We start from the raw sequence: 27,818 nt of genomic DNA, 5'->3' as shown, positions 1-27,818 counted from the left end.
GCTGTATGGTGAAAACGGCGTGCAGGAGGGTCCCGAGAAAGTAGACCGGGAATGTCCACTTTGATTTGGGGAGTGGGTTGCATAGGGGTGGCAGCTTTGTGCTTAAGAGTGAAAGAATGTTGAGTTATCTTAAATGGAGGCAGGAGGAGGTGAAGGTTCGATATTCCCCTCCACTGGCTCCTGATTTACGTGTCAATTAGCGGAGCCTATTGGAGCCAGTGCATAACTTAAAAAATGCCCTTTGGGCACTGAAGACCTCATTATATACACTTCCCTTGACAGATAGCTCCAGGTACTTCCTGAAGACTGCTGGGTAGAGCCCACACAGCACTCAGAAATTGAGGGGAAAATGATTGTGTGGCTTCTGGCTTCCAAGTTAGCCTTAGGTCCTAGTTCCTATAATTTCACTGTTTCACTGTGTAACGCGGGGCTTATCACTCTCCACTGAAATCTGCCTATAAAACGAAAGGTATTGGTAGGTGGGCACTTTGAGGTCTAAACATTTCAGAATTTATTTGGAGAGTACTCTGCTTAAAAGAGGTCCAAGATGGAGTTTGGGGGACCTGTAAAAACCCAAAACCATGGTGACAATGGTGCAGTGGTCATAAACGTCTAAAGCTGAAACTATGTAGAATAGTGAGTGTCCTCTTGTTTTTCTCAGAAGCCTTTACAGCTTTCAACACCTCAGAGTTTGTATCCTGTGGGTAAGGTTATGAGGGGTGAACCTCCACAGGACATAAAGTACAGTGTGGTTCAGGGCCTTAGGCATGCTGAACACTTGCCCTACCATGGAGTTACACCTCCAGCCCTGCAGATACTGTGATACACAAAGAGGCAAAAAGTCTGTGTTAACTACCATATGGCTAAAAACTGCTTGAATCAACAGTGAGGAACTGGCTGGGTGAGTTAGAAAGGAAACAGGCTTACTTCTGAAATTGCATACCTGTAACTGTAAAGTAAGGAGAAAGCCTATCTTATTATGAAGGCATACAAAAATGATACTGAGCTTCCAGCCTCCACCCCTGGAGTGTCAGGGATTCCCTTACAAACCTAGCATACCTCCATGACCCCACTTTTTGGGGTGGCTGGGGGAATCAAACCTGGGCCCTCTAGGTATATATAAGGCTCCTGTTGTGACAAAGCTCTTCTAAAACAAAACATGTCTATTCAATCCGGATAGAAAGCCCAAGACAGATCAAAGTACCAAGACCACCAAAGTCCAACTTGGTGAACCTTGAGTCTTATTGGGGTTACTTCCAACTCAGTGAACCAATGAGTTTTACTGAGGTTACTTACAGAAGTAAAATGACTCAAATGCATCACCAAAGCCCACCCTAGCACGGGTAATAGCTCACAAAGCTGGGACCCTGGAGCACACTGCACAGCCTGAAAGCAGTTCAACAGGCTAGAGAGTCCTTTTCTGGAGCCCCAGTTCCTGTAAACCTCTTCCAGGTGGTAGGTCTAGTCTAAGTCTTTTTGGTTTTCTCCATCTGGGACTCAGCTTTTATTATTAACTCTGGCAGGGAGAGGAGCCAATATCTGGTAAGTATCAGGGAGTTCCTGAAGCTATTCTGAGTTGTTACCTTAATGCTTAAGGAAGTTCATGCAGGATTGAATGTTTCTCAGAGGAAACAAAACTCCCCACTAAGCTAAATCTCCCCCAAATGATCCTCTACACAGCAACCTGACTGAGCTGGAAAGCTCCCGGATACTAAAAGCTAAGTTCCAACTCCTGGGGTTAGATCTCACTTCAGCTTGGTTCTATGACTAATTAAGAACAGGATCCAGCTGTGGTTTGTACATGCTGCTTCTAGACTCAGAGGTTAAACCACATAGTACTTTATCAATCTCTGTCTATAAATTGGTATTTACAGTGGGTCATGATTGATGGCAGACATATATAAAACCAGAGACTTGGATAAATTTCCTTCATTTTCATGACCAGCTATAAGTCTTGGTAAGGAAAGGAAATGCAGTTTCTCCTGACAAGTGCTATGTAGAGAAGTGCAAAGCTGGGGTAGCCAGAGTGTCTGACTTGAAGAAAAATATTCAACAGGGAGATAATACAGAAGGTAGTCGAGTTATATAGGTAACGATGCCTTTATTTCAAAGATAGGCCCTAACCACACACACACAGTGTATTAAGCCAGTGTTGGGAGTCATTTTGCAGCACAGAGCAAGCAGAGGCATAGTCAAGGCACTCCTCAGACATTTCAATCTCTAGAGTTTTTCTTCAGCTGTTTTGGATGTTTGGAGTGTTGTCTTGGATTGCTCTGCATGACAGACAGGTCAGACCTTGGGGAAGACTGGTAACCCACATCCTCTGCTTTTATTGGTTTGATGATATGCCCTGGCTTGGTAACAATCTTGGGTGCAGTCAGCTTTTGGAAGGCTCTCTGGGTGTTCCATGTGGATCCCATAGGAGTCTGGACGGTCCTTTCAAATTGCTGATGGTGGGTGAATGGATATGGAAGCACCCGCACCTGGAAGGAAAAGAAGAAGGATTCAATCATGAGGCCCGAGGGTGCAACTGTTTACTCTAAAGGCATCTTAGATAAGGCACAATGGCTCATGCTTGTAATCTCAGCATCTGCAAGGCTGAGACATGAGGACATGTTTAAGGCCAGTGTGGTCCTCATAGTTTAGTTTTATGTGACAGTCACAAGGGAGGTAAGCTTTTTAGAGGCCAAAGCACCCAACTGTTCCCATATAATCCTTAGGAGTGCTAATCTGTTTGAAGTTATTTGGTACCCATATTCTCAGGCTTAGCCAATGGTTTTGGGACTGAAAACTCAGAAGACCACTTCTGTCTGGCTACAATAGTTCAAGGCTATTAGCCAGTGGGCGCTTCTATACAACACTTGTGACTATAAGAAGCCCTGGAATATTTGTGCATCTTTATGGATGTTGACTCTTCTATTCTCTTCCTGCTCTCCATCCTCTCCTTCCTTCCTTTTTCTCTTTTGTTTTTTGGACAAAGAGTCGCACTATGTAGCCCTGGTGAGCCTGAAACTTGTTCAGGTGGGCTGAACAAGAGATCTACTTTCCTCTACCTTTGCTTCTTACTTGCTGGGATTAAAGGTGTGTGCCATCATGCCTGACTCCTCTTTATGAGTGATATTAAAAAACAAACAACAGCAACAACAACAAAAAACAAAAACTCAAAAAACCCAAAGATAGACTTCTGAATCTTGAATGCTTCCAGGTTCTTGTGCTCAGCTTCATCCCCTAAAGACATCAGAGGATGCAGAACTGGTTGGCTCTGGATGATAGCACTAGTCATTTCCCTTGTGTCTAGACTAACACATGTCTAGATAGCGGAAGTGATTTCTCCAAGAGCTGTGTGAGAGAACATCCCAAACTTTGCCCACTTCTGACTCTCCCACTCTACACCTTCTCATGCACTCCCCTTGCATAAGCCTGCCTACATTCTACTCTAGCCCAGGCCAGTGTTTTTCAACCTTCCTAATGCTGGGAGCCTTTAATACAGTTCCTCATGTTGTAGAGATGTAGTTCAGGTGGTTATGATTGCCAACCACGTAAGCTAGATGTGGTGGCACATATCTATAATTCTAGCATTTGGGAGGAAGAAGAGAAGGAAGGAAGAACAGATGTTCAAGGCCATGCTCAGGTACATAGTGAATTCAAAGCCACACTACACTATATGAAACCCCCTCTTAAAAAAAGCAAAAGCTAAGAGAGATTGTTCTTGGAAAAGCATTTCCCACTTTGCTGTGACAATAGTAAATAAACACAGGAAGAGCTCTAGGAAGTTGATCCTTTCTGAGCTATCATCTGTAATTTTGGCCCATGGGAGCATTTTTCTCCTGCAGATTAAAAGTTATCAGGCTTAGCAGCAAGTGCTTTTATCCACTGAGCCATTTCACCAGCCCTCTCAGGGTATTCCTTCCCTCCCCTTCCCTTTTATATCCAATTGTCTAGTTATATATTCTTAGCTGGAATTATAGTGGTTACAATTTCTGCAATGACTCCTTAGAAACTAAGATCAAACAGTATATGACTAAACTGCTATCTCACATTTATTTTTGAGAGAGGGCCTCATGTATCCTAGGCTGGCCTCCAACTGACTATGTAGGCACAGATGAACTTGAACTTTTGATCTTCCTGCCTCCTGCTCCAGAGTGCTGAGATTAGAGGTGTGGGCATGCCCAGCTTTACACAATGCTGGTAACTGACCCTGCAGCCTTGTGCACACTAGGCAGGTATTTTAGCAACTGAGCCAAATCCCCAGCTTTATCTCTATACTGTACCCACTATTCCTGTTTCAGGAGGGCAAGTATAACTCATTTCAATATTATACTCATGAGAGGCAAATCTCAGGACTGAAGGGAATATACAGGTTATAGTTTAATGTCATTTAAGTCACGTGCTCAACCCTACAGCAGCCTACTTCCTCTCTGGATCTTCCACTTATTTCCTAACCTCTCTACCCAATAGTGCTCCATATTGATGGTGATATTCTAGGGACCACGATCATGCATCATGCTCTAGTTTCCTTCTATAGAGCAAACATCCCTTGCTGCTGCTGCTGCTTCTTCTTCTTCTTCTTCTTCTTCTTCTTCTTCTTCTTCTTCTTCTTCTTCTTATTATTATTATTATTATTATTATTATTATTATTTGCTTTTTTGAGTCAGGGTCTCACTGTGTAGCTTTGGATGTCCTAGAACTTTGTAGATCAGAGATCCACCTGCCTCTGCTGGGTTTAACGGTGGATTAAAGTTAAAATCACTTCATTTTTATGAACAGATACTGGTTCATCATCACTTTTCTTGACACATGGCTCAAAATTTCTGGTCTTTGTTTGAGCATTACCTTGACTACAAACACAAGGCTACTGCAGAATGGCTAATTTTTACTTTGGCAAGACTCATTTAGACTATAATGATCTGGGGTAGCAATTGAAACATACTTGGGTGCTCTGCTATTGCTTGTAAAAATTCTCTCTTCAGATTGAACGTGGTCAGTAGTTAGAACAGCACAGCCTGCCTGCCTTTGCTACTCTTAACCGCCTGTCAGTGAAAAAGACAAATTCGATCCACTGGTCATCATCACACTTCCCAGCCAGGTATGGCAGCACACAGACTTTAAGAGGTGCTGTGATCAAGGATTAGAGGTGTGGGTCATGCCCAGCATCAAGGATTTGGAGCTCAAGGCCAGGCTGGGGGTATGCTGTCTCAAAAACAAAAAAGCAAACAAACCAAAAAAAGGAAAACATCACACCACTCTCATCACTGATACTAAAACAGTTCTCTCAAACAAAAGAAGGGATGGAGCTCAGAATAGTAGAGAGCTTTCTCAACTCACCTGGTGAGCTGCAGCATGGATGTTACGCTGTTCACTGATAATTACATGGGGCAAATTCTTATCTTTTCTTGGAGGACCTTCAGGGGCTTTAATAAGAAACCTGGAAAGCCAAAGAGTAAAAGGAATATTCAAGATTTAGTTAAAAGTTGAAGGGGCACCATTCAAGGTGAGCTGGAGAATCTCTGTGCTCTTCTGACAGACCCCCCAACCCCTTACCTGCGTCTTTTCTTGGCACTGGGCTTCAGGTCCATCCCGCCCCACTCTCCCCAGCCAGGCAAGGTCAGATCCATGTCCTTTGGCTTACTGGCCTGGATAGCTTCTCTCTTCTCTTTTAGGAACTCTTTGATGACATCATCCCCAGCAAAAGCTTCCTTTATCATCTGCTTTTGGTCTCTCTCCACTTCATCATCCTGGGAAGAAACAAGAGCAAGTACTGTAAGTTTTCTTGTGAGTGCTTCATGACAAGACTGAATCTTGGATTGTGACATATTAGCGCCCCCTAGGGGGAAGTGCTGAAAGGATGATCACTTCGCAATAGGAACCAATCAGCCAATCATGCTCCAATTTCTTTCTCTCTGGGGGAAACATCCTTAGCTTACCATCATATGGTACAATTTTAAACTTTAAACAAGGAAGTTTTAGGGTGGGAGAAATGGTGGTCTGTGACAATAGCAGAAGTTTCACATGGCCTGGCTGGATAGGAGTGAGCTTCTAGCAGGTTATAACCCAGGAAAAGACAAGGTGTCTTGTCTTACTAGTTTTAATTACTTAATTTGGGGTTGGGTGGAGGGCGAAGGACTGGTTGTTGGAATTGAGTGGAGGAAGCATTGACAGGATTTCAGTGACTGACCTCTGAGTTTTTACGCCAGGAATCTAGCCAGATCTTTCAGTGACTACCTTCTCCTTTGAGGGCAGTTTGACAGTAACCCTAGGCAGCTCTAGTTGCTCAGAATTTAGGTTGCATGTGTGGTTCAGCTGTGTCTACATATCTGAATCTGTTAAACTGACACTTGGGCCGAGCCTGGCACCATGATAATCTGGGCCTCTTAACTCCTGAAACATATTTCCAGCAAAACCAGCCTGCATTGATTGTGCTGTGCATAGGAAGGACCTGTTTTCTTCCAACTTTCAATTAACCCCCACAAGCACAAGACCCTGGCTCTGCTCACCAACGCCTCTACTGTTGTGGGAACCGCCAATGACGTCGAAGAAGGAGTTCTGGTAGTCAGGAGCTGCTGTAGACTGATCATTTGCTCCTTCTTGCTCTTCCCTTTGGGCTGACTTTGTGGGTTCTTCCTCATCTGCTCACCTTCTACTGTGGGCCTAGGGAGCTCCTTATTTGGAAGACAGTCCTCTTCACCTAGTGCTTCTAGTTCCTCCACAGTTTGTACTTTCTTTGGTCTCTGCAGCAATAGAGGCTCCTCTTCTTCTGGGGCAGGTTCCTCTTCCTGGACCAGGGGAACATTCTTTGCTGAACTCTCTTTTTGCTCTTTGGATAGATGATTTTCCTTCTTAAGTTTCTTAGATAATGCCCTCAATTCAGATAATACCTCTTGGCTGGTAGAAGCTGGAGGGGGAAAAATAAAGCAGTCAGAGAAGAAACTTGGAAGTTTCCCAGCTAATGAGTATTTGACAAGCAACTGCTAAGTGCTGGGTACCATGAAATATATTCTAATAAGGATCAAAAGGGTTCTATTTCCCAGGTGGCTGGGGCTTAACTTCCTTATAAAGTAAACTCTACTGGGAAAGACCATCCCAAGTTCTTATTTTTAAAGTGTGGTAATGGAGATCAAACCAAGTCCTGGTACATACCAGGCAAACATGCTACCACTAAGCCTCATGCCTCCAAAGCTTGAAACAAAACCAAAACCAAACAAAAACATGGAGGTGACATTTTTGTTGTTGTTGTTTTTGAGGCAGGGTTTGTGTAGTCCTGGCTGTCCTGGAACTCATTCTGTAGACCAGGCTGGCCTCAAACTCAGAGATCCACCTGCTTCTGCTCCTCAAATCCTGGGGGTGCTGGGATTAAAGATGTGTGCTACCATGGCCTGGTGGAGGTGGCATTTTAACAGGTATCACATCTGAGTGGAACAGCACTATACTTTCATGGCCTATAAAATGCTTCTCTAGATGGGTTTTGCATTGACTGATCCAAGAATCCTCATTTTAAAATCTGTTTTTTTTTTTTAAGACAGTTTTTTTTGTAGTTTGTATTAGCCTTGGATTTGCTATGTAGCTGAAGATGACCTAGAAACTTCTGATCCTTCTACTCCCACCTCCCAAGTATTGTGACTATAAGCACCTGCAACTGTGCCAGCCTCATTTCATACTCAAATTAACTTTTTTCCATATAAGTACATGTCATATGTTGAACATATCTCCCTTTCACTATATATCTTAAGCAGATTTTATAACCTGTTATGTGTAATCTAGTCAATAAAAAAATGAAGAAGCTGCTATTTATAGCATACTATTCTTCTAAACTGCCCATAGCAATAAATAAAGTTGTTTACTCTCCCTGTAGACCTTGTTTTAGCTTTGGCTTGAAGCTTTTGTATCACTTTAAATCTGGCCTTGAGATAGGTGTGCCAATATTTTTCAAGAATAAATTTCCAATCTCATTTTGATGGGGTGGGGAATGGGGGAGACATCCACAACTTACTAGTAATTTATGGCATTATTTCTTCTTCTACTTGACACTAGCTGGGTTTTTCTTTGTACTTATATATACGATTAACTCCCTACTCCTTCCCTGGAGATAGAAATCTTACAAGGTATCCCAGATTATCCTTAAATTTGCTTTATTGTCTAGGCTGGCGTTAAGCTTTCTATCTCAGTTTCTTTTCTAAGTGCTGGGACTGTAGGCATGTAGCACACGTGACTTAGATAACCAGTTCTTACAGGGCTCAGAAGGAAACCATCAGCATTCTGTGTTTGCATAGATGCCACAATCTTAGCCTTTAATGCTGCTTTCCAAAATCCTCAGAAATGACTGACTATAACTACTTCATTCCAGAAGTCTCCACCTGTGAACCTTTATGTGAAGGTCATAATATATTTTAATGGCATTACTTTTAAAATATTTTTTATAGGCTAAGGGTGTGGCTCATTTGGTAGAGTATCTACAAGGCCTTGGGTTCAATATCTAGCACTCTCTAGAACTAGTCACGGTGGCATGTTTGTAATCTTAGCACTCCAGAGAGAGTCCAGAACATCAGAAGTTCAAGGTCATCCTTGACTACATAGTGAGTTTAAGGCCAGCATGGGCTACATAAGATTGTGCATTTAAAGCAGTTTAACAATTTCTCCAAATCTACCTGTATGTCTGAATAGATTTTAACACTTACCAACTTAACAGATGAAAGTCTGTAGGTACTTACCAGGAATGCTAAGCCACACCCTCTCTTCAAGGCTGGCCCAGCAATGCCACTCTGAAAATTATAAGCTCCAAGAGCAGAAAATGTGTTTGAGTACATTGCATTTTGCTTATCAAATGCTTTAAGAAAAATGGTTATTATGAATCTAATTTCACTTCAGGGACCTAGTATACATACTCTTGAAGGTCCCTAGAGCCTAATCACTATGTAGCATGTGTGTGGGTTGGACACTTTTTTCTCTCAGTCCCTTCACAGCAATATGAAATTGTCCCTTCCACCTCCCACAGCTCACCTTTTGTTTCTTGGCCACCCACTGGTTCAGCATCCTGTTTGAGCTCAGATTGTTTCCTAAGGTATCTCCTTTCCTCAAATTCTTTCAACAAAACATCTTCCTCTGCCACTGGTTTTTCATTTTCCTCACTTTCAGCAAACTCATGGGTTGCAGGCTCAGGCAGTTGCTCAGAGTCTTCCTGGACCTCATCTTCTTTTGTATCACGACTGAAACTCCTGAGCATCCATGGGTTGGGCCCATCAGCATTCACCTGTACTTCATTCACTGTGTCAGGAACTAGGGCTTCCTCCTCTTCAGCACCTCCCTCTTCCTCACTTTCTGAAGCAACTTGCAGCCTCTGTGTCAGTTCCTTGTTCTTAGCCAACTGTTCTTGCATGGCTTGGCGGGCCTAGAGGAAGAAGTCCATCAGCACAGGAGCTTTCTTATTAGTGGCCACAGTGATACCTTCCCCCCATTCTTTTTTTCCGAGACAGGGTTTCTGTCTTGGCTACCCTGGAACTCATAGAAATCAGCCTGCCTCTGCCTCCCTGAGTTCTGGGATTAAAGGCATGTACCACCACTGCTCAGTTTCTCCTCCTTTTTCTTTTTCTGACAGGGACTCCCTAGGTAGCCCAGTCTGACCTTGAATGGGTGGTCCTCCTGCCTCAGCCTTTCTGATGCTGGGTTCATCACAACATTCAGCTCAAACTGCTGCCTTTGATTTTTTTCCTTCATAGTGCAGGGATTGGAAACTCATGCTTTCAGCATGCTAGTTAAATGCTCTACCACTGAGCTACAAACCCAGTTTTCCCATTTACTTGGTATTTTCTATTGGTATGTACTGTTAAACAGTACACATATATTGTGTAGTAACCATGGAATAACTCTTTAAGGAAGAAACAGCTGAAATACAATGAGAAAACAATATGACCCCCCTCCCTTTTTTTTAACTAGATTTGCCTTGGTGTTATTTTCCTTTGCTCTTTTCCCACCTTTTTCCTGGTCAATTTCCTCTCTGCCTTAAACTTTTTTCTAAGGTCTCTTTATATTGTTTTTCTTTCATTCACCCTCACCCCATTCCCCCAACTCTAATTCTGCTACCATACTTGTGTTCCATCCTTTCTTTTTTCCTCCAATTTCCTTTCCTCTTGTCTTGTTCAACTCTTACCTCCAGATCATATTTTGCCATAATTGCCTTTGACTTGGCCCATTTTCCACTGTTTTGATGCTTAAGGCTCATTCGCTCCTGGAAAGGAAGGACAAAATGGGATCTTTAGCACTACCAGGGACAGTTGTTGGAAAAAAAAAAAAAAAGCAAGAGGGCAAGAGGTAATCTCACCATCATTCTGGCTTTCTCAATTTTTTCCAGTTCTTCCAATGCAGCAGCTGGATCGACCTTTGTCAGCTCCACAAAGTCTCTTAGGGCTTGCTTAGCCTTTCCTTTCTTCACAATTTTGTGGTATCTACAGGGTAAGAGGAGGTGGGGGCTTGGGTTTAGCTGAAATGTTGAACACAACATGCAAAAGTGCCCGTGCTATCCAAGGGGTTTCCTTACACAGGCCTAGTAGAATGACTTTTAGGGAGCCAACATGGAACCTAACAAGACTGATAGGACTCTCAGGCCCTTCAGACTTCTGCAGAGCAGGCTCTTCTGTTTTATAGTGCAAAGAAGGAATGGAACAAGTTCCAACGTGGCAAAAAGGCCAAAGAGAAGTCCTGGATTCGACAGCTGTGGCAACTCAGAGCTCGCTCTGCAGAACCACTCCATGCTCTTTTGGAAGGAGACAAAGCAAGCGAACAGTCTTCTTCTTGTCAAAGTCAAGCATGAACGGTAAAGCCAGAGGAGAGGACAGTACTGAAGTAGGTACAACTATAGGAGGTTGGTTTAGGAAAAGATGAACAGTCATTCCTACTTGGGACTTGTTTTACATGACCCTAATTGCCATGTTAAAAGTTTTCTTCAAAGAGCTCATGATTAACCACACCATTTTCTTCAGGAGATCCACAGCTTCCTTACTTTTTACTTTTGGTTTTCTTCATTCTTCGAGCCCTGGCTTCATAGTACGACTGCAGAGCTCGGGCCCGCTGAAGCTCTGCTCTGCGAATCTTAGCCTACAATGAATGACATTCACAGTGACTACTGGACTTGAAGTCAGATGTTGGCTTTGTGAAATGCTCTACGACACTTACCTCTTCCAGGCTCATGGCTTTAAGGGAGGCTTTTTCCACAGGGGTCAGTAAAGGGTCTGTCACTGGTTGTTTGTTCTTATGGAGGAGGTTAAAAACTTCCTGTTCCAGAGGGGTTCTTGCCTTAAGGAGATAACAAAACATGCCCAATCTTAAGCTCTAGTCTAGCTGTTCAGAAGTACAGACATTTTATTTAATTTTGAATTTTTAAAATTCATTCATTCATTCATTCTCTTTCTCTTTCCTTCCTTCCTCTTGAACTACCCCACTCTGAGATAAAGTCAGCCCTGGCTGACCTGGAACTCACTATAATCCAGGTTGCCCTGTAAGTTATAGTGCCTTCCTGTCTTAACTTCCCTAGTGCTGTGATTATAGGCAGGTGCTACCACCAACCAGCTTGAATTTTTAAAAGATTCTAATTAAGACATCTTCTACAAGGAGGCACAGGTAATCTTTTATATTATTTGGGGGATCATTTTCTGTTATCAATTATGAGAAAACAGTTTTCTAAAAATAGAGTTCTATTTCCTTAGGAATCTGAGCATGATACCCTTAAGTCAAATGTTGGGAAGAGAGCATCACCAAATTGTCATGTTAGTTTTAAAAATACAAAACTGTCAAAAGTAATGGTGATGCATTCGTACAATCCCTGCACTTGGGAGACAAAGGCAGGATGATAGCTGCAATTTCAAGGTCCGACTGGGTGATAATAGCAAGCTTCTGATTTAAAAAAAAAAAAGGCAAAACAACAACAAAAATCTCTACAAAGTGGATCACCATGAGTTCGAGGCCAGCCCAGTCTACAAAGTGTGTCCAGGAAAGCCAAGGCTACAGAGAAACCCAGTCTCAAAAAAAATCCCTATAATGTTTATATATATAAATTCTAATTTATATATATATATATATATATATATATATATATAATATATTCAAACTCTAATTAGTTATAGCTCTGAATCTCATGAGTCTTGTCATAAGCATCTGTTAAAGAATAGATATACAGGGAGGCTGTAACCCCAGCACTTGGGAAGCAGATGCAGGCGGATCTCCAAGAGTATGAGGCCTGCCTGATTTACAAAAGCAAGTTTAGGACAGTTATATAGAGAAACCCTGTTGAAAAAACAAAACCAAAACCAAACTAACAAACAAACCCAAACAGCCAAAAAAGCAAAACAACAAACAAACAAACCTATTGGACCTTAAGCATTATTTGCCATTGATCATATGAAATGGGGGGGGGGGGAATCAACCCAGAGAGGAACTCTAATTTTCAATGCACTGATGAACCCAGGACCTTGTGTACATGCTCTATCATATGTGAGCTATAATTCTCAAGCCCTCTTTCTTTGTTTCTATGATACAGGGCCTTGCCACAGCCTGGCTGGCCTCAAACTTCTACCTTAGCCTTCCAAGTGCTGGCACTACAGGAATGTGTTATTATGTGTGGCTCCCAAGTTTTTATTCGTTACAAACAAGACAAGAAGGACAGTCATTCTTAGGCACATTTTGCCAGGTGATTTACTTTATGGCAGGGTATGCATTTTAATTTCGTAAGTATAAATAGACAGTGCTTCTTAAAAAAGATGACTTTCATGTGATCATCTTGCTTCAAAGTAGTTGAAACTTAACTCTACTCATTTTCTAACTTTGACTCCAACTCCTTAGTTCCCACTTTACTTTTATATGATAGGTGGTATCTATGACATAAATAAACTGTGCACCGGTTATTTCACACACCAATCAAAAACCCCATTTGCTGCTTGACTGACACTCTGAAAATAACTAAAACAACCAGGCCAATCATGCCATGCATGGTCCATCCTGACAAGACACAAATACAGCTTTAGGCAACAGCCGGTTTTAAACCTCATACACATATTATGTGTGTTTTTCTTCAGTAGCCACATGAATCATGGTCAGTGTAAAACTTACAAATACACATCATCACATGTTAGACTGTGCTATTGATTTAGCCATAAACCTATTCTACTGAATGGTAGAGGTGCATGTTCTTCCATTTTTAGTATCTGCAGCAGTGATCAATCACATGCCACAAAGTGATTTATATTACAATGTTGTAATCGCCCTTCAAATTCAATTCAATTTGCCAACATTTATTGATTGTAGCTACATTCCAGGCACTTGTGAGGTTGCTAGGACTACACAATTAATTAAGATAGATCCTGTCTTCATAGAGCTCAGAGCAAAGAGATACATATGCCATTAACCATGTAACATTAATGGTTTAAATGTTATTCTATAAAGGTAAACACGCAGGAAAGAACCATTAATTCTCATTAGGAGGTGGGTGGGTTAGAGAGGGAATGAATTAACATTTAGATTCAGGCTTTGATGCTTAAGCACAATTCTTTCAGGAGTTGGAAAAGCCCAAACAGGTAAGCATAACCAAAACACAGGTACTAGGAAAAGGAGGGTACATAAGAGAAAAATGTGTTGTTTAGCACAGATAAAATACTAGGCGTTTTTATTTTGTCCTTTAAGTGTAGTGCCATTGTTGGATTTAAATTTAATTTTTACATTGATTGCGTGTGCATGTGTGTGTGTGTAGGTATGCCATGCTGCACAGGTGGTGGTCAGGGGACAACTTTTGGGAGTCAATTCTTTTCACCCTGTAGGGTCCTGGGTCTAGAACTCAAGCTGTAAGGCTTGACAGCACCCCTACTCACTGAGCCATCTCATTGGCCCCTGATGGATTTTAAGTAGGAGCATGACAAACAATTGAGTTTCAAAATGGAAATCTTGGTGGTTTTGAGGACCTTGACAAGGGCATCAAAAAATGAAAATGAAAAGAGAAAACAGGTACCTGGAGCCATAACAGAATTCACAAGTCGATCCCACCACATGTGCTAGGGAGGGGACAAGTAAGGGAACAATCCAGTTTTTCAACCTACATGATCAAATAGGGAGTTATGCTGTTAATTAACTAAAGGTGGTGGTTAAGGCTTGGGAATCTAGAAATGTGATAACTGGTTGGAACAGTGCACACAGAGACCCAGGGGATGCCTGTTTTGTCATATAGGGTGTGAGGCTAGAGTCTGGGGCGGATTGAAAGTGACAGTCAACTCACAGAATAAGAATCAGAATGCCTATGAAAAACTGGGGATATAAGGCATGAGAAGCATATAACAGAAACCAAGGATGGGAGGCTATTTAAGAATGAGGTATGTAAATGCTGTTGTCAGATATGTCTAAATGACTATTATGAGGGATTTGGATAAGGCAATCTGGAGACCCGTTGCTAATACACTCCCAAGACAAGCGGCAGTGGGACAAGAAGGGGAGACAGTAGTAGAAATAGCAGCTGAGACCAGTTCTTCTCACAGCAAGTTCCTCATTAGAAGATAGTGAGATTTGCTTTATTTTGTAAAAGCTTAAAATGCAATTTGACTTTGCCATTTTTTTCTAGTCTCAACTTAAAAAAAATTTAGTTGGTGATAGAATGTTGCTAAATTGCCCTGGGTGGTTGGATCTTTCAAACTTCCTGCCTCAAGTCTCCTAAATAGGTAGGGCTATATGCCCATCTCATCACACCCAACCCTATGTCCCTTGAATTTGCCTTCAACAAGAAATCCTTTAGTTTTACCCTGCAAATTGCAGGAATTGTAGGCATGCATACTATGCCTAGGTAGACTGCCCCTCTTCTGAGATGGTTTGAAGGTAATCCCCTTCTCTGTTTCCTGAGTGTTAGGATTACAGGCAAAAGCTATGACATGCAGCCTGCCCCTTCACTTTTTATAAAATTAGTGGTTCAGATTAGGTCCAATTGATATAGTCACATTTTGCACATAGCCTTCAAAAATTCTGCTGTAGGAACCAGCTATGGTTGTGCATGCCTGCAGTTCAAGGATTCTGAGAGGCTGATGCAAAAGGTGCGCCTCAAAAAACAGCCAGTGTACATTGCAAATCTTTAATCTCCAGCAGACACAATCATCATTTGGTCTCTCTCTCCCCGATTTCTTCTTTCTGTCTTTGAGACAGGGTCTCATTGTGTAGTCCTGGCTGTCCTGGAACTCACAGGGATTCACCTGCCTCTGTATCTTGAGTGCTGGGATTAAAGGCATGCATCACCACGATGGGCTCCATGGAGTAACTTCTAATGATGAACTCTCTCTGAGTGCATAATGAAACAAAGGTTTAAAGAGAAACAGTTTGGGAAATGCTCATGCTGACCGAAAGGAAGGAGAGATGGGATATAAGTTACCTTATATCCTTTACAGCATATTGCATTTTACAAATGCTTTCTCCTGCATTGGCTCACATAACTGTCTTCAGCTGGAATTAAGTGCAGTTTTAAGAAGCAGAATCCAAACTACAGTGAAGGCTTTTTGATTGTCTACCTCTAGAATCCTGATCTATTATCCTCTTTGGTACTTTAAACTCTTAAACTACAAGGAAAGAATTGGAGCTACTAGACAAAACTCTTTCACTTTTCTTTTTCGTGCTACACTAGCATAGTTTCTTAGGAATCAATCTTAGAATGAATGGCAAAGTATAGCTATGGACCCTACTGATGAAGAGGCTGTGTTGTTCTCAGTGTACTCTTTCACCAAGTTACTCTCCTGTTATCTCCCAGATTACACGATCATTTAGAAAAAGCAAGGTGCAGAACAGTGTGTAAACTACTGCTTTCTCCAGAAAAAAATTGGTAAAAACCATGAATATATAAATTAAACTCTAAATCAACAACAAAAAAACTTATAACACTGTTTATTTCTGGGCAGACATTGAAGCAAAATTAAGCACAACGGAGATGGTGTGGGGTGAGACATCACTATATGTCTTCTATACTTTACATTTTGAACCCTTTAAGTTGTTATCACCTCAATTTCTTTTTAAAGTTTCCCTTCATCCTGCAGCCACACTTTATAATTGATCCTTTTTCATGTAGAAAAGGAAGAATCCTAGAAAGTGAATGGTAGTGACTTCAAAAATACCATCAGAAAACAGAGCTTAACCCTTAACAAATGACTTTATAGTTATGGTGGCAAGCAATGTAATTTTGATTAGTTTTTTTTTTAAAGATTTATTTATTTATTATTTATACAGAATTCTGCCTTCATGTTTGCCTACATACCAGAAGATGGCACTAGACCTTATAATAGATGGTTGTGAGCCGCCATGTGGATGCTGGGAATTGAAGTCAGGACCTTTGGAAGAACAGCCAGTGCTCTTCACCCCTGAGCTGTCTCTCCAGCCCCTTTGATTAGTTTAATTAGCTCAACTTCCTGACATAAAAGACGCCATCATTTCTGGTTTTTAGAAAGCACAGAGAAACATAAATAAGCATCTATCTGTCTATGGTTTAGGTAGAGCTACGACTATTTCTCTTTAACACAAATGATACCAGTAGAGGCTCTATACCAATCATATATTAGAAAAGTAGGCTGGCTGTTCTGAAGGAGTTCATATAGTAAAAAAAATAAAGTGTATTTGCCAGTCTACCTGAACCCCAACATTCACTACGAGCATCATTTCATTTACAAGGAGATTTCAAAACCCGCTAAAATGGGTACATTAAAACCCATCCAACTTGTATACCCATGGTTATGCAAAGTGGCAGGGGTCTGTGTTTGGGCAACACAGCTTTAAAATATTCCCCATCCCCTTCAACTCAGAGTCATTAGTGCTTGCTAAAGTTCCTATAATTATTAATATATTTTTAGGTGTTAGCATCACAACAAAACAGAACTAGGGGATAAGAAAGAACGCATAGGGGCTAGGGAGATGTCTTAGTGGTTACAAGCACTGGCTGCTCTTCCAGAGGACCTGAGTTCAATTCCCAGTACCCACGAGGCAGCTTACACCCATCTATAGCTTCCAGTTCCAGGGCTTCTGACACTCTCACATAGACATACATGCAGGCAAAACACCAATGAACATAAAAAGCAATTATATAAAAAGAAAACACAGTATGTTCCCTTGGCAGTCATATATATACATATTTTAAACAATTTATTGTTTTTGAGATAGGGTCTCATTTAGCTATCCCAAGCTGACCTCAAACTTCTGATTCTTTTGCTTCTGCATTCTAAGTGCTGGGGTTAGAGGTATGTACCTCCATGTTCCTCTGTTTGCGGTGAACTGTTTTAACACTAAAACTTATAAGCCCATGTTCTGAATACAATAAGCATGAGCAGACTTTCTATAGAGCTACTATGTGGCTAGGCCATTAACCGACTGACAGTTGAGATAGGTGTCTCTCTATGCACAGTCCTTGGTTGAGATATCATTCTCTTTAGGGGACCCAGGGCTCAGTTTTTATGGCTCTGTTGGTCTCCCTTTGGAGCTCCTGTCCCCTCTGGGTCTTTCTATCTCCCCCTTTCCTAAGATTCCCTGCACTCTGCCCAAAGTTTGACTACGGGTCTCAGCCTCTGCTTCAATGCCTCCATTAGTGGAGTCTTTCAGAGGCCATCTGTGGTAGGATCCTGCCCTGTTCCCTGTATTCTCCTGCTTCTGATGTCTATTGTGTTTGTCCTTCTGAATGAGGATTGAGCATCTTCCCTAGAGAGGACCTAAAACCTCGGCTCAGATGTAGCTCATAGACTCAGTCTCCAAGTGCGGTCCCTAGTAGTGGGAGCAGGAACTTTCTCTGGCATTAACTCAGTGGCAGGCTCTCTGATCACTGCCTGTGGTGGGTGCAGCCTTGCCAGGCCACAGAGGAAGGCAATGCAACTAGTTCTGATGATACCTGATAGGCTAGGGTCAAAAAGAAGGTGAGGAAGACCTCCTTTATCAGTGGACTAGGGGAGGGGTATAGAGGGAGGAGGATGGGGTTGGGAGGAGATGAGTGAAGGAGCTACAGCTGGGATACAAATGGAATAAATTGTAATAAATGATAAAAAAAAAGACAGATTGTCTTGCCTTTCTTTTTCTGACCACTAAATGAAGTGACATAAGCTGGTATAATCTATTCAGTCAATCAAACTGGCTGAAGGTTCTGAGCCTTCAAGTTGTACCCCATGGTTTGCTTTCAGTTTGTTGCACACACCTTCCAGTCACGAAACATATGTTCCATAGGAGCAAAGGAAGAAGATGGCTCCTTCTGTATGGGAAAAACCAGCTGCTCTGCTTCCCGATTCTTCTGAACAACAGAATCCCATTTGGAGAGGGTTTGTGAAGTTTTACTGAATGCCGCTTCTCTGTGGATCTAAACCAGGCAACGTACATAAAAGGAAAGTGCCATGAAATTCCAAATCAAACACAAAGAAGTAACAAGAGATCAGGAGGCAATGTTTCTTAGTCCTCCCTGTCCCAGTATCAGAAGCCTAGAGAATGCTTGCTTACCTCTTAAGACTTCAGCTGGCCCTCTTGTATTTTCCCTTCTCAGTTCAAATTCTTCCCTTTAATGGACCACTTTTCCTATGTGCCTTACCTGTTCAACCTCTCCTTTGTTAAGAGGTAATTCCAGAGTCTTCTTTGATTTGATTCTGCTCAGTTGTTTTCTTACAGCAGCCAATGGGGATGAAGCCTTAACAGGTCCAAGCAGATCTGAAAGGGCCAATTTTTCCCCAGATCCTGTGGAAAGGCCAATTTTTTGGTCAGTTTTGGAAGTGACACAAAAATTGCAATATAAGGTAGGGAATGGTCTGAACAGAATACGTTGATAGGCCAGCAAATGTACAGGGAATTACAAATAATTCTTACTTCAATCCTTTATTCCCTAGCCATAATGACTAGGCTGTGACACCACTAATCGTAAACATTTCCAAACAGTAATTCAGTGAGTCAGTTGTTTAGTTTTCTCCTGGTCCTTTTCTTTTACTCTCACCTCACTGTAATTCATGCTTCCCATAGCAGCCAGTCACTATGAAAATGTGTCTCAATATACCATAACCCTGTTTCATTATACCTAGAATCTCATAAACCTAAGGGACACATCCATATAGGATTTGGTCTACATCTTCCTCTCTAGGCCCCACCAAGTACTAAAGCACTCATACTTGAGTCCTCTCCTGAGTTTTCCAAACATGATTTGTTTGTCTTTTAACTGCTTTTAACAAGCTCTTTCCTTGACTTTCTCCCATCTCTGCATGGTTGACTTTTCTCTTCAAGTTTTCCTCTTCAGGGACTTTTCATAACCAAACCATATGAAGTATTCAGTTAAGTCATTATATCATCCTGGGTCTTGCTTTTTTTTCCCCCCCTAATCCAAGCCATCGTGTAGACCAGGCTGGCTTTGAACTCTGTAGTCAAGGCTGGCAGGGGTTATGTGATCATGCCTTATTCTTGTTGACTTAATATCTAGAACATCACCTGCTACTGACAGAGCTACTTTGGCAGATCCACTGCAGAAGCTCAATAAATACCCATTGAATCAATTCAATTAGCTTACTGGTAATACAGTTAACTGTTCTGAGAGGTTCCATTGGGGATTACTAAAAGCACAAAACTCATTCATGCTAAGTTCAGAACAGGGTGAAGAGAACTGGTATCTAGACATAGTAATTATGCCAATTACTAGACTCTTTCTTTCTTTCTTTCTTTCTTTCTTTCTTTCTTTCTTTCTTTCTTTCTTTCTTTCTTTCTTTCTTTCTTTCTTTCTTTCTTTCTTTCTTTCTGGCAGAGCCTCAGAACATCAACCTGCTTGGCCTGGAACTTGCTATGTAGATCACGCTAGCCTTGAATCCACATAGATTCAGCTGCTTCTGCCTCCTGAGTGTTGAGAATAAAAGATATATGCCACTATACCTAGTAGATCATGTATTTTTGTTTTTGTTGTTTGTCTCTCTCTCTTTTTTTTCGAAACAGGGTTTCTTTGTATAGCCCTGGGTGTCCTGGAACTAGCTCTGCAGACCAGGGTGGCCTTGAACTCAGAGACCCACCTGCCTCTGGCTCCCTCGAGCTGAGATTAAAGGTGTGTGCCACCCCCACCCCAAGACAGGGTTTCTTTGTGTAGCCTTGGCTGTCCTGGATTTGCTTTGTTACCAGGCTGTCCTCACACTCAGAGATCTGCCTGCCTCTGCCTCCCAGAGTGCTGGGATTACAGGAGCGCACCACCATGCACAGACTTTTTTTTTCTTTTTCAATTAGCAATAATCATGCTTCCACTAAACCTCCTTGGCTACCATACTGCCACAGCTGCACAAAGCTCCATCATGTACTTTTAACAGGGCTGATATTGTCCTTTCAACCCTACTTTCCTGCCTCAGGGGATCACAATGGGTTCTTGAGTAGGCAGGGGTACATGAAAAAACAAAAACTAGACCAAACCTTAGCTACTACTAAGCTCTGTGCCTTTCCAAGACTTAATATGTGTACATTCTTTAGTTACTGATTTCCTGGACAAGGAAGCAATGGGGCTAAAATGTCTGACACCTCTCCAGCCATGTAAAGATCTGTCACCATGCTTCCTCTTTGCTGAGGAGGCCTGGGATTCTCTGTCTTGATCCCTTGCCCTATGACATGCCACTTTGGGAAGAACCATAGAGAAGAGGCTGATGTTTTCAGAAGCTGGAAGTTAAAAAAAAAAATCAAATCCTAGTGGGTTAAAGACTACAACATAAAACGGGAAGCTCTGAAGTCCTAGAGGAAAAGATCACTGCCATGGTCAGTCTTAACCGGTCATGGAAGGAAACTTCCTGTTGTAGTGGATGGTGTACCAGAGACCCAATCACCAAAGTGACTGTTGCTGTGGTGCAGTGGCATGACACTTAGCCTTGTGCATATTTGTATTAACCCCTTCAAGTCTAAGTAAACACCATGCAGGAGGGAGGAAAGCAGTGACTTGCTATATGGCAGTTTCTTCCAAACTGAAACATTCCCATAGGCCGGAGGAGGGAAGGCTCCTGGGTACTCATGAGGTTAATAAATGTCATATGTCTGGGAAAGCTGACACTTGCAAGATTATCCACCCCTCCCAACTTTATAGAAATAGTTAACAACTGCTGGGGAGGAGACCTGACTAGGCAGCTGCAGAGAGCTTTTCTTGGTTCACTTCCTGCAAGTCTCAGGACATGGTATTCCTGAGTACTCACCAGTGTTGCAGTGGGCTTTCAGTAATGCAGCTGCTTTTGAGTCATTCTAGCTCTTCTAAGTCGGCCCTCACCCATATATTTATATACTGTTGTCACCCCAATAGAAATGCATTGATTCACTAACACCAAACAATTCCACCAAGGCTCCAATAAAGACTAGAAGCCAAGATACTGTGTTGGGTGAAAGCCCTTCTACACAAAACCTGATTTCCTCAAGTTCCAGTGGAGGATCTGCCTGTCCTAACTCAAAGCATGAGAGAACTGAAATCCACATGCATCTGAGAACATTAAAGAGCTATACAAACAATACAGCTAAGCCAGTAAGTGGAAGCTACCACCATTCAAGTCATTTTATAGTGGGGTGGTTGTGGTGCATGCCTTTAGTCCCAGGACTTCGGAGGCAGACACAGGTAGAGCTCTGTGAATTCCAGACCTGCCAGCCTGGTCTACCGAGCAAGTTCCAGGACATCCAGGCTTAGACAAAGAAACCCTGTCTCAAAAAAAATCAAGTCACTTTATGCAATAAATATCTTACTGAGCTCCATATGAGGTACTGACCTTAGCATTCTTCATCTGACTACCCTTAATCCATTCTCACAGGTAAATATTTATGGTTCCACGCATAAATACTTTTTAAAAACTTACCTTCAGAACTAACATTAAACTCAGACACTTTTAGACTAGCCTCTGATCTTTCAGGCAATTTCCATCTGAAATTAGGAAAAAAAAATTAATAGAAATGGACACATCTGCACAGTAACATAGACACTTATTTTCATTCTTTTGTTTTCAGGATGCTGGAACCTAGGGTTTCATATATGCTATGCAGGTGCTCTATCACTGAGGTACATGTTTAAGCACAACACTTTTTTCAAAAGCAGCTTTGGTTTTATAGTCCACGCCCACAATGTCTAAGGTCTACTTTTGTCACTGGGCATCCAAACTGTTCCTAAACTTAGACTTAGCCTAATCTATACCTCATCTTTTTATATAGACTTTTCAAAAATACGATGTAGTACAATGAAAAAGACTTAAGCACATATGGATTTGAATCCAGGACCTGTCACTTATAAATGGTTGACCATGGAGATAAAAAAATGAACTTCTTTAATGGGGTTAATATGTATTCAATGTTTCAAAAGACTTCCAAAGTGAAATGTTCTAATACAGTTACAGCAGTAAATAAAATAGAGAACAATAACACAGTTTTTTACTATATGTTATACACAGGAGCTAGGATAATCACAAAAGACATTCAATAAATCCTAGTAAAAATCTCATAGAAACAGCCAGTTATATGGCCAGCAAGATGGCCATTGCTGCCAAGCCAAACTATTCGAGTTTGACCCCTGAATCCCCCACATGGTGGAAGGAAAGAACCAAGGTTGCCTTCTCACCTCCACTTGTGCCAAGTGGCATGTGTATAACCTCACGCAAAAGAAGGAATGAAGGAAGAAAGGAATAAAGAAAAGAATGAGCTAATTATAAGTTAGCCAAGCTGACAGGCATGTTACCTATTTTTTCCATTAAGGGAACCAATTGCTTCCAGAAGTTTTTGATGCTTTCTTTCTCCATCACTGTCTCCCTAGACACAGAAAAGGGAAATCAATTAGGACAATGAGAGTTGAGAAAAGACAACTCGGAAACAAGTCCATATAAAAATTTTGGTTCTGGTTGGTGGAGAACCAAATATATTATATTATAAGCAAACCTCTAATACAAGCTGGAACTGGAATTAGGAATTCTTTCACAATCCAAACATTATCTTTACAAGCAGTGGAGCTCCTCAGTAACTTGGGGGTTAATGTCCTAACTGATTTAAGAAAACGGCTTCAAATACTGTGTCTGCTTAAAGCATTTTTTTCATTCAGAAACAATTACTAATAGTTTAAGTCATTGCCATAGTTATCAAAGTGGCTTTTTCTTAGGAGAAAACAATACCCTCTCCCTTTTGAGACAGGGTCTTCACTATGTAACCCTGGCTAGCCTGGAAATCATCATGTAGATCAGGCTAGCCTCGAAATCATAGAGATCCACCTGCTTCTGCCTGGGTTAAAATATTTTACACATAGCCAGGAGTGGTGGTACACGCCTTTCATCCTAGCACTCAGGAGGCAGAGGCAGGCAGATTTCTGTGAGGCCAGCCTGACCTACAAATCAAGTCCAACACAACGAAGGCTACACAGAGAAAACAAAAACCAAAAAAAACAACAAAAAACCAACCAAACAAAAATCTTCTACACAGAAGGAGGATAAATAATTTAAGAAGCTCTGTTCAGGGAATAGGTTAAAAATCAGATAGCATATTTTGGGAGTTTTAGTTACCTCCTTTACACACACAATCCCCCCCCCCCCCCCGGAATGTACTGTTCACCGTAATTTTGAGTCAGTTCAACTTTTGTCACCCACCTCATCTTCACTGGCACTCAAGGGATAGGTGCCTGGCAAATCCATTAATTCGTCCTGCTGGCTCAAAGCCAGAAGGCTGTTTCAAAAGGCAACATAGAAATATATATTAGCACATGAAATAACCCTTCTATTAAAACAATTTGTAAACCAATGGTTTTCAACACATGGGACATGACTCCCATGGGCATTTAAAAGACCCTTTCCCATGGGTCACATATCAGGTATCCTGGATATCTGATGTTTACATTACAATTTATAACAGTAGCAAAATTACAGTTATGAAGTAGCAACAAAAATAAGTTTATGGTGGGGGGGTCACCACAACATGAGGAACTGTATTAAAGGGTATTAAAAGCATTAGGAAGGTTGAGTATCACTATCTAAACCAATATAGTTTGTTCAGTTCTGAACAGTCTATCTGAGAAAGATGCAAAAATGCACCTTTAGTAACTCGTTAAAATGTTACGTTTAGACAGAAGTCAAGCGTCACTGCCAAGGTGACAAAACCATTCAAAGAGAAAGACTTACCACTGGTTAGTGATTGACACTACTTTCCCCATTGATGCTACTTCTGGCCTTTGAGGCAAAGACAGTTTCCTAATTAATCTTTTAAACTTTTTTTTTTGAGACAGTGTTTCTTTGTGGCCTTGCCTGTCTGAGATTGGCTTGCTGCCTCGGACTCCTTAGCGCTGGGACTAAAGGCGTGGCTACCACTGCCTGGGTAACATTCTATTAATGTTTCTACGCTTCTTCCACTGCTCAGGTGCCTTGGTAAATGTAACCTATTCAAAATGTAATCTCCATCATTTGTTCCCAGAACTGCGGAGATAGCGGAATGATTGAAATTAACCCAATGGGTAACTAAGGTGATTAGAATGTACAAAGAATCTACTATTATTTAACAATGTATCTTTGTATTTAGTAGGCAAACATTACCAAAGGATTTTTTTTTTTAACGTTGAAGGGGAACACATGTAATACCAGAGGGGGGAAAATACTGTGGATGACTCTCGCACAACTTGGCTCTGCCGGCAAACGTAGCGCGTGGCAGAAAATGGGCATGGGCACGTGACAAATAAGGGAAATCAATAATATTAACCTTGCCAAGAGACAGACGACCATCAGGCCAACAGCGACGCAACTAAAGCGCCGAGAAACAGAGGAGTGAAATCAACTTAAACTAAGGGGCTTTAATGGATGAATCTCAGATACATTACTGACAGGGTCTTGGGAGGCAAGAAACGAATAATTGCTGTTTGTTAGAAAATGGATTCCACTTCCTTAAATACAGGAAACTCAGTCCTCAAAAGAGACCCAGGATCGCCTCTCCCTTTTACTTCTTACCCCTTCGCAGGTTTGATCGCGTTCATATCTGTAGCCTGTCTCTCACACGGGTGAAGAGCGGAAGCCCAAAAGAGAGTAAGCTCCTTGCCTGCCGCAAAGCAATTTTTGCTTCCGCCAATCACGCACGACAAGATGCGTCGTTTCCGCTCAGGGAGGGACCTGCAAAAATTGCGCCTCAGGACTGGTCGCTGTAAAACCGGGCGATACACGATTGGCAATCCAAAACTCGCCTGCCTGGCCCTGGGCGTCACTGTTGGTGTGGGACTTTCCATTCCCTTTGCTCTTCTGCAGTGGCTTTCCCTAGTCCTTTGGTTTTACTGCTCAAGATAAGTGAGGTGGGGGCTAGAGAGCTGTGCTGGCAGAGACAGAGTCCAAGCCCCACCTAAAGCTAAAAAACAAAACAAAACAAAAAAACAAAGCCTCCAGCGCCCTGTCACACAAACTGGTCAGTTCCAGGCTCTGCTGACCACCCGCACAGTGGCCAGAAGGATCGAGGAGACATGAACAAAGCAAGTTTCCTCCCATCTGAAGAAAAAAATCCTTTTGATCCTGTGTACCTCTGATTGCAGCCTACTCTTCATTTTTAAAGGATGACTTACTGGATTATTCCTAGCACTGGGAAGGCACAGGCAGGAAGCTCTCTTCCACTCGCTCTAGTGCTACATAGTGAGTACCCTCCTCTTCAATGTCATTTTATAGCACTGGGAAAGCAGAGACAGGAAGACCTCTTCCACTTCCAGTGCTACATACTGACACAATGTTACTTTATCCAGGCTGCAGCTCACTGGCAGAATGCTTGCCTCACAGGCATGAGGCACAAGGTTCTATCCTTAATATTATCAGTGATTGCAGTTTCTCACTTCTGTTTCTTTCTTTGAGACAGGCTGCATATAAACTTAAATTGGTGATCCTCTTGCCTTAGCACTCCAGCTGCTGGGATCACGTACATGTGGCCCCATGTCTGGCAAGATAATTGTTAGGCTTTAGATAGAAATGCCATGCACACAACCAATCTTAAATCAAATGAGGTTTATTGGATTGAGATGGAGAGAAAGAGGGAATGGGACAGGATAGGGAGAGAGGAGAGAGAGAGAGAGAGAGAGAGAGAGAGAGAGAGAGAGAGGAGAGGGGGCGCCCCAAAAGAGAGAGGGGAAGAACAAGAGAGCAAGAGCAAGAAGGCAAGAGAGAGACTAAGTAAACCTCTGTCTGGGGGGGCACATGATGACATCATAGGTTGCTAGGCAACCCAGAAGCATGCTGCCTAAATACTAATATTCCTCCCTCTTTTTTATAATTAAAACATGAGGAGCTTGGGCTGCTTGTCATGTAAGGCAAGTTAAAGTATATAAATGCAGATTCATTGGAAGCAGCTCTTGGTTGGCTTGCGGGAGGGAGGGAGGGAGAGAGAGAGAGAGAGAGAGAGAGAGAGAGATGCATTTGAAACAGTCACCTGGCAGAGTTGACTTTTGGCTATACCCCAGTGGGATGGGGCATTGCAGACCTCTTGTTTTCTGTGCAAGAATGCCAACAGCCTCAGAGCAGCAATCAAGGTCTGGAGCATAGTTTTTGCTGTAGATGAGCCTATCGGGAAGACTCCTTTGTTATTTTTACCAACTCCTTATGATGACTCAGGGACCATCCTCAGCTGTCCAATTAAGATATCAGTGAGACCATGTTTGCATTTGTAGGACTGTAAATATATTTTTGAACACGTTGGAGGACTTGAGATGACTGACAATTAACTTGCATTTGTTAACCATTAAATATTAGGATGAGAGACCAAAGAATTAAAAATCATTTTTTTTTTGTGTGTGTGTGTGGGGAATTGGTACAAAGTTTAAAACACAAACCTGAACAAAGGCCAGGCAGGTGGAGACATGTTAGCCACCTGTGGGGAGGAACCAGTCATACTGCTTTCTTTTCCTGCCCAATAGAGATACAGATGCTAGGAAACGGGCCCAGATAGCCCTTCTCCCCCCTAGGACAGCCAAACAAGGGAAGCCAGGCAGTTAATGGTTTGGGGGCCTTCCTATAGCCAATCAGTTCAAAATGCAACATCCCCTTTTGTGTTTCAACCAATAGATGCTTGCCAGGCAGGAATTTTCCTGCTTTGGGCATGTTAGGAGGGACCAGAATCTTTAAATCAACCACCTAACCTGATCACAGGGCTCTTTGCTCTCAATTGCTCTGGCGGTTAGGGTATGAGGCCAAGCTTGTAATAAAGATCCTCATGTGTTTTACAATGATCTCGACTCCTTGTGGTCTTTTGGGGTCTTTCGAATCAGGCACAACAAGGACTTTAGGTTTTGTCCCTGTTAAGTTGGAGCCTTAAAAGCCATAAACATAGTACATTAGAGCAGATCATAAGGCAGCTTGGGGCAGGGGAAAAAGCATTTATTTATTAATTTAAAAATTGATGAAGACATAGGAGTTAGATATACAATTTTAAATTAGCTTAATTTGAATAGCTAGACCTTTATAATTTGTAATTTTAGCATCATATAAAAATTATTTTGAGCCAAGGTTGAATCATATATATATATATATATATATATATAAATTTATATAAAAATCCATCCCCTTTAAAATAAGACTTGTTGCTTGTATTCTAAAAGGAGATAGAGTTAGTTATGACTAAGGAAGTCTTATATATGTAAACCCAATAAGTAAATTGTTAGATAAGAATTTATAGCATTTGAAAATATTTTTTTTTAAGAGCAGTGTGTACAGAAATCAGGAAGAAAAGATTTTTAAAACCTGGGAAGTAGTAGCTTAGAGGTCAGAAATATTTTGAGAGCCAGTTTAGAACAGAGAGGCTTGGAGTTTTTCAGGAGTGGGGGAGGGGCGAGGGCATGGCGTGGCTTCTCAATTTTAAAAATCAATATGGTGGCTTGCCATGTGTGGTGTGCG

At 41.8% G+C, this 27,818-nt stretch overlaps 1 protein-coding gene across 1 annotated transcript; it reads right to left on the bottom strand.

Moving 5' to 3' along the window:
• Positions 1–2,081: 2,081 nt before the first annotated feature.
• Utp14a (UTP14A small subunit processome component) lies at positions 2,082–24,991 on the bottom strand. Its single transcript, XM_055612189.1, has 15 exons — positions 24,909–24,991; positions 23,565–23,640; positions 22,670–22,740; positions 21,801–21,865; positions 18,554–18,696; positions 18,170–18,328; positions 11,164–11,283; positions 10,991–11,085; positions 10,313–10,436; positions 10,142–10,219; positions 8,995–9,382; positions 6,495–6,892; positions 5,542–5,735; positions 5,326–5,425; positions 2,082–2,483 (listed from the first exon to the last, which is right to left on the bottom strand). Exons 1-15 carry the CDS (start codon positions 24,932–24,934, stop codon positions 2,214–2,216), a joined length of 2,307 nt encoding a protein of 768 aa, XP_055468164.1. The 5' UTR covers positions 24,935–24,991; the 3' UTR covers positions 2,082–2,213.
• Between the last annotated feature and the right edge of the window lie 2,827 nt (positions 24,992–27,818).

Source organism: Psammomys obesus, unplaced genomic scaffold, assembly GCF_907164565.1.
Source record: "Psammomys obesus unplaced genomic scaffold, mPsaObe1.curated_primary_1811, whole genome shotgun sequence".
In the NCBI taxonomy this organism is placed as follows: domain Eukaryota; kingdom Metazoa; phylum Chordata; class Mammalia; order Rodentia; family Muridae; genus Psammomys; species Psammomys obesus.
The sequence above is the reverse complement of the archived record's forward strand: the minus strand, read 5'-3'. Positions and strand labels throughout refer to the sequence as shown.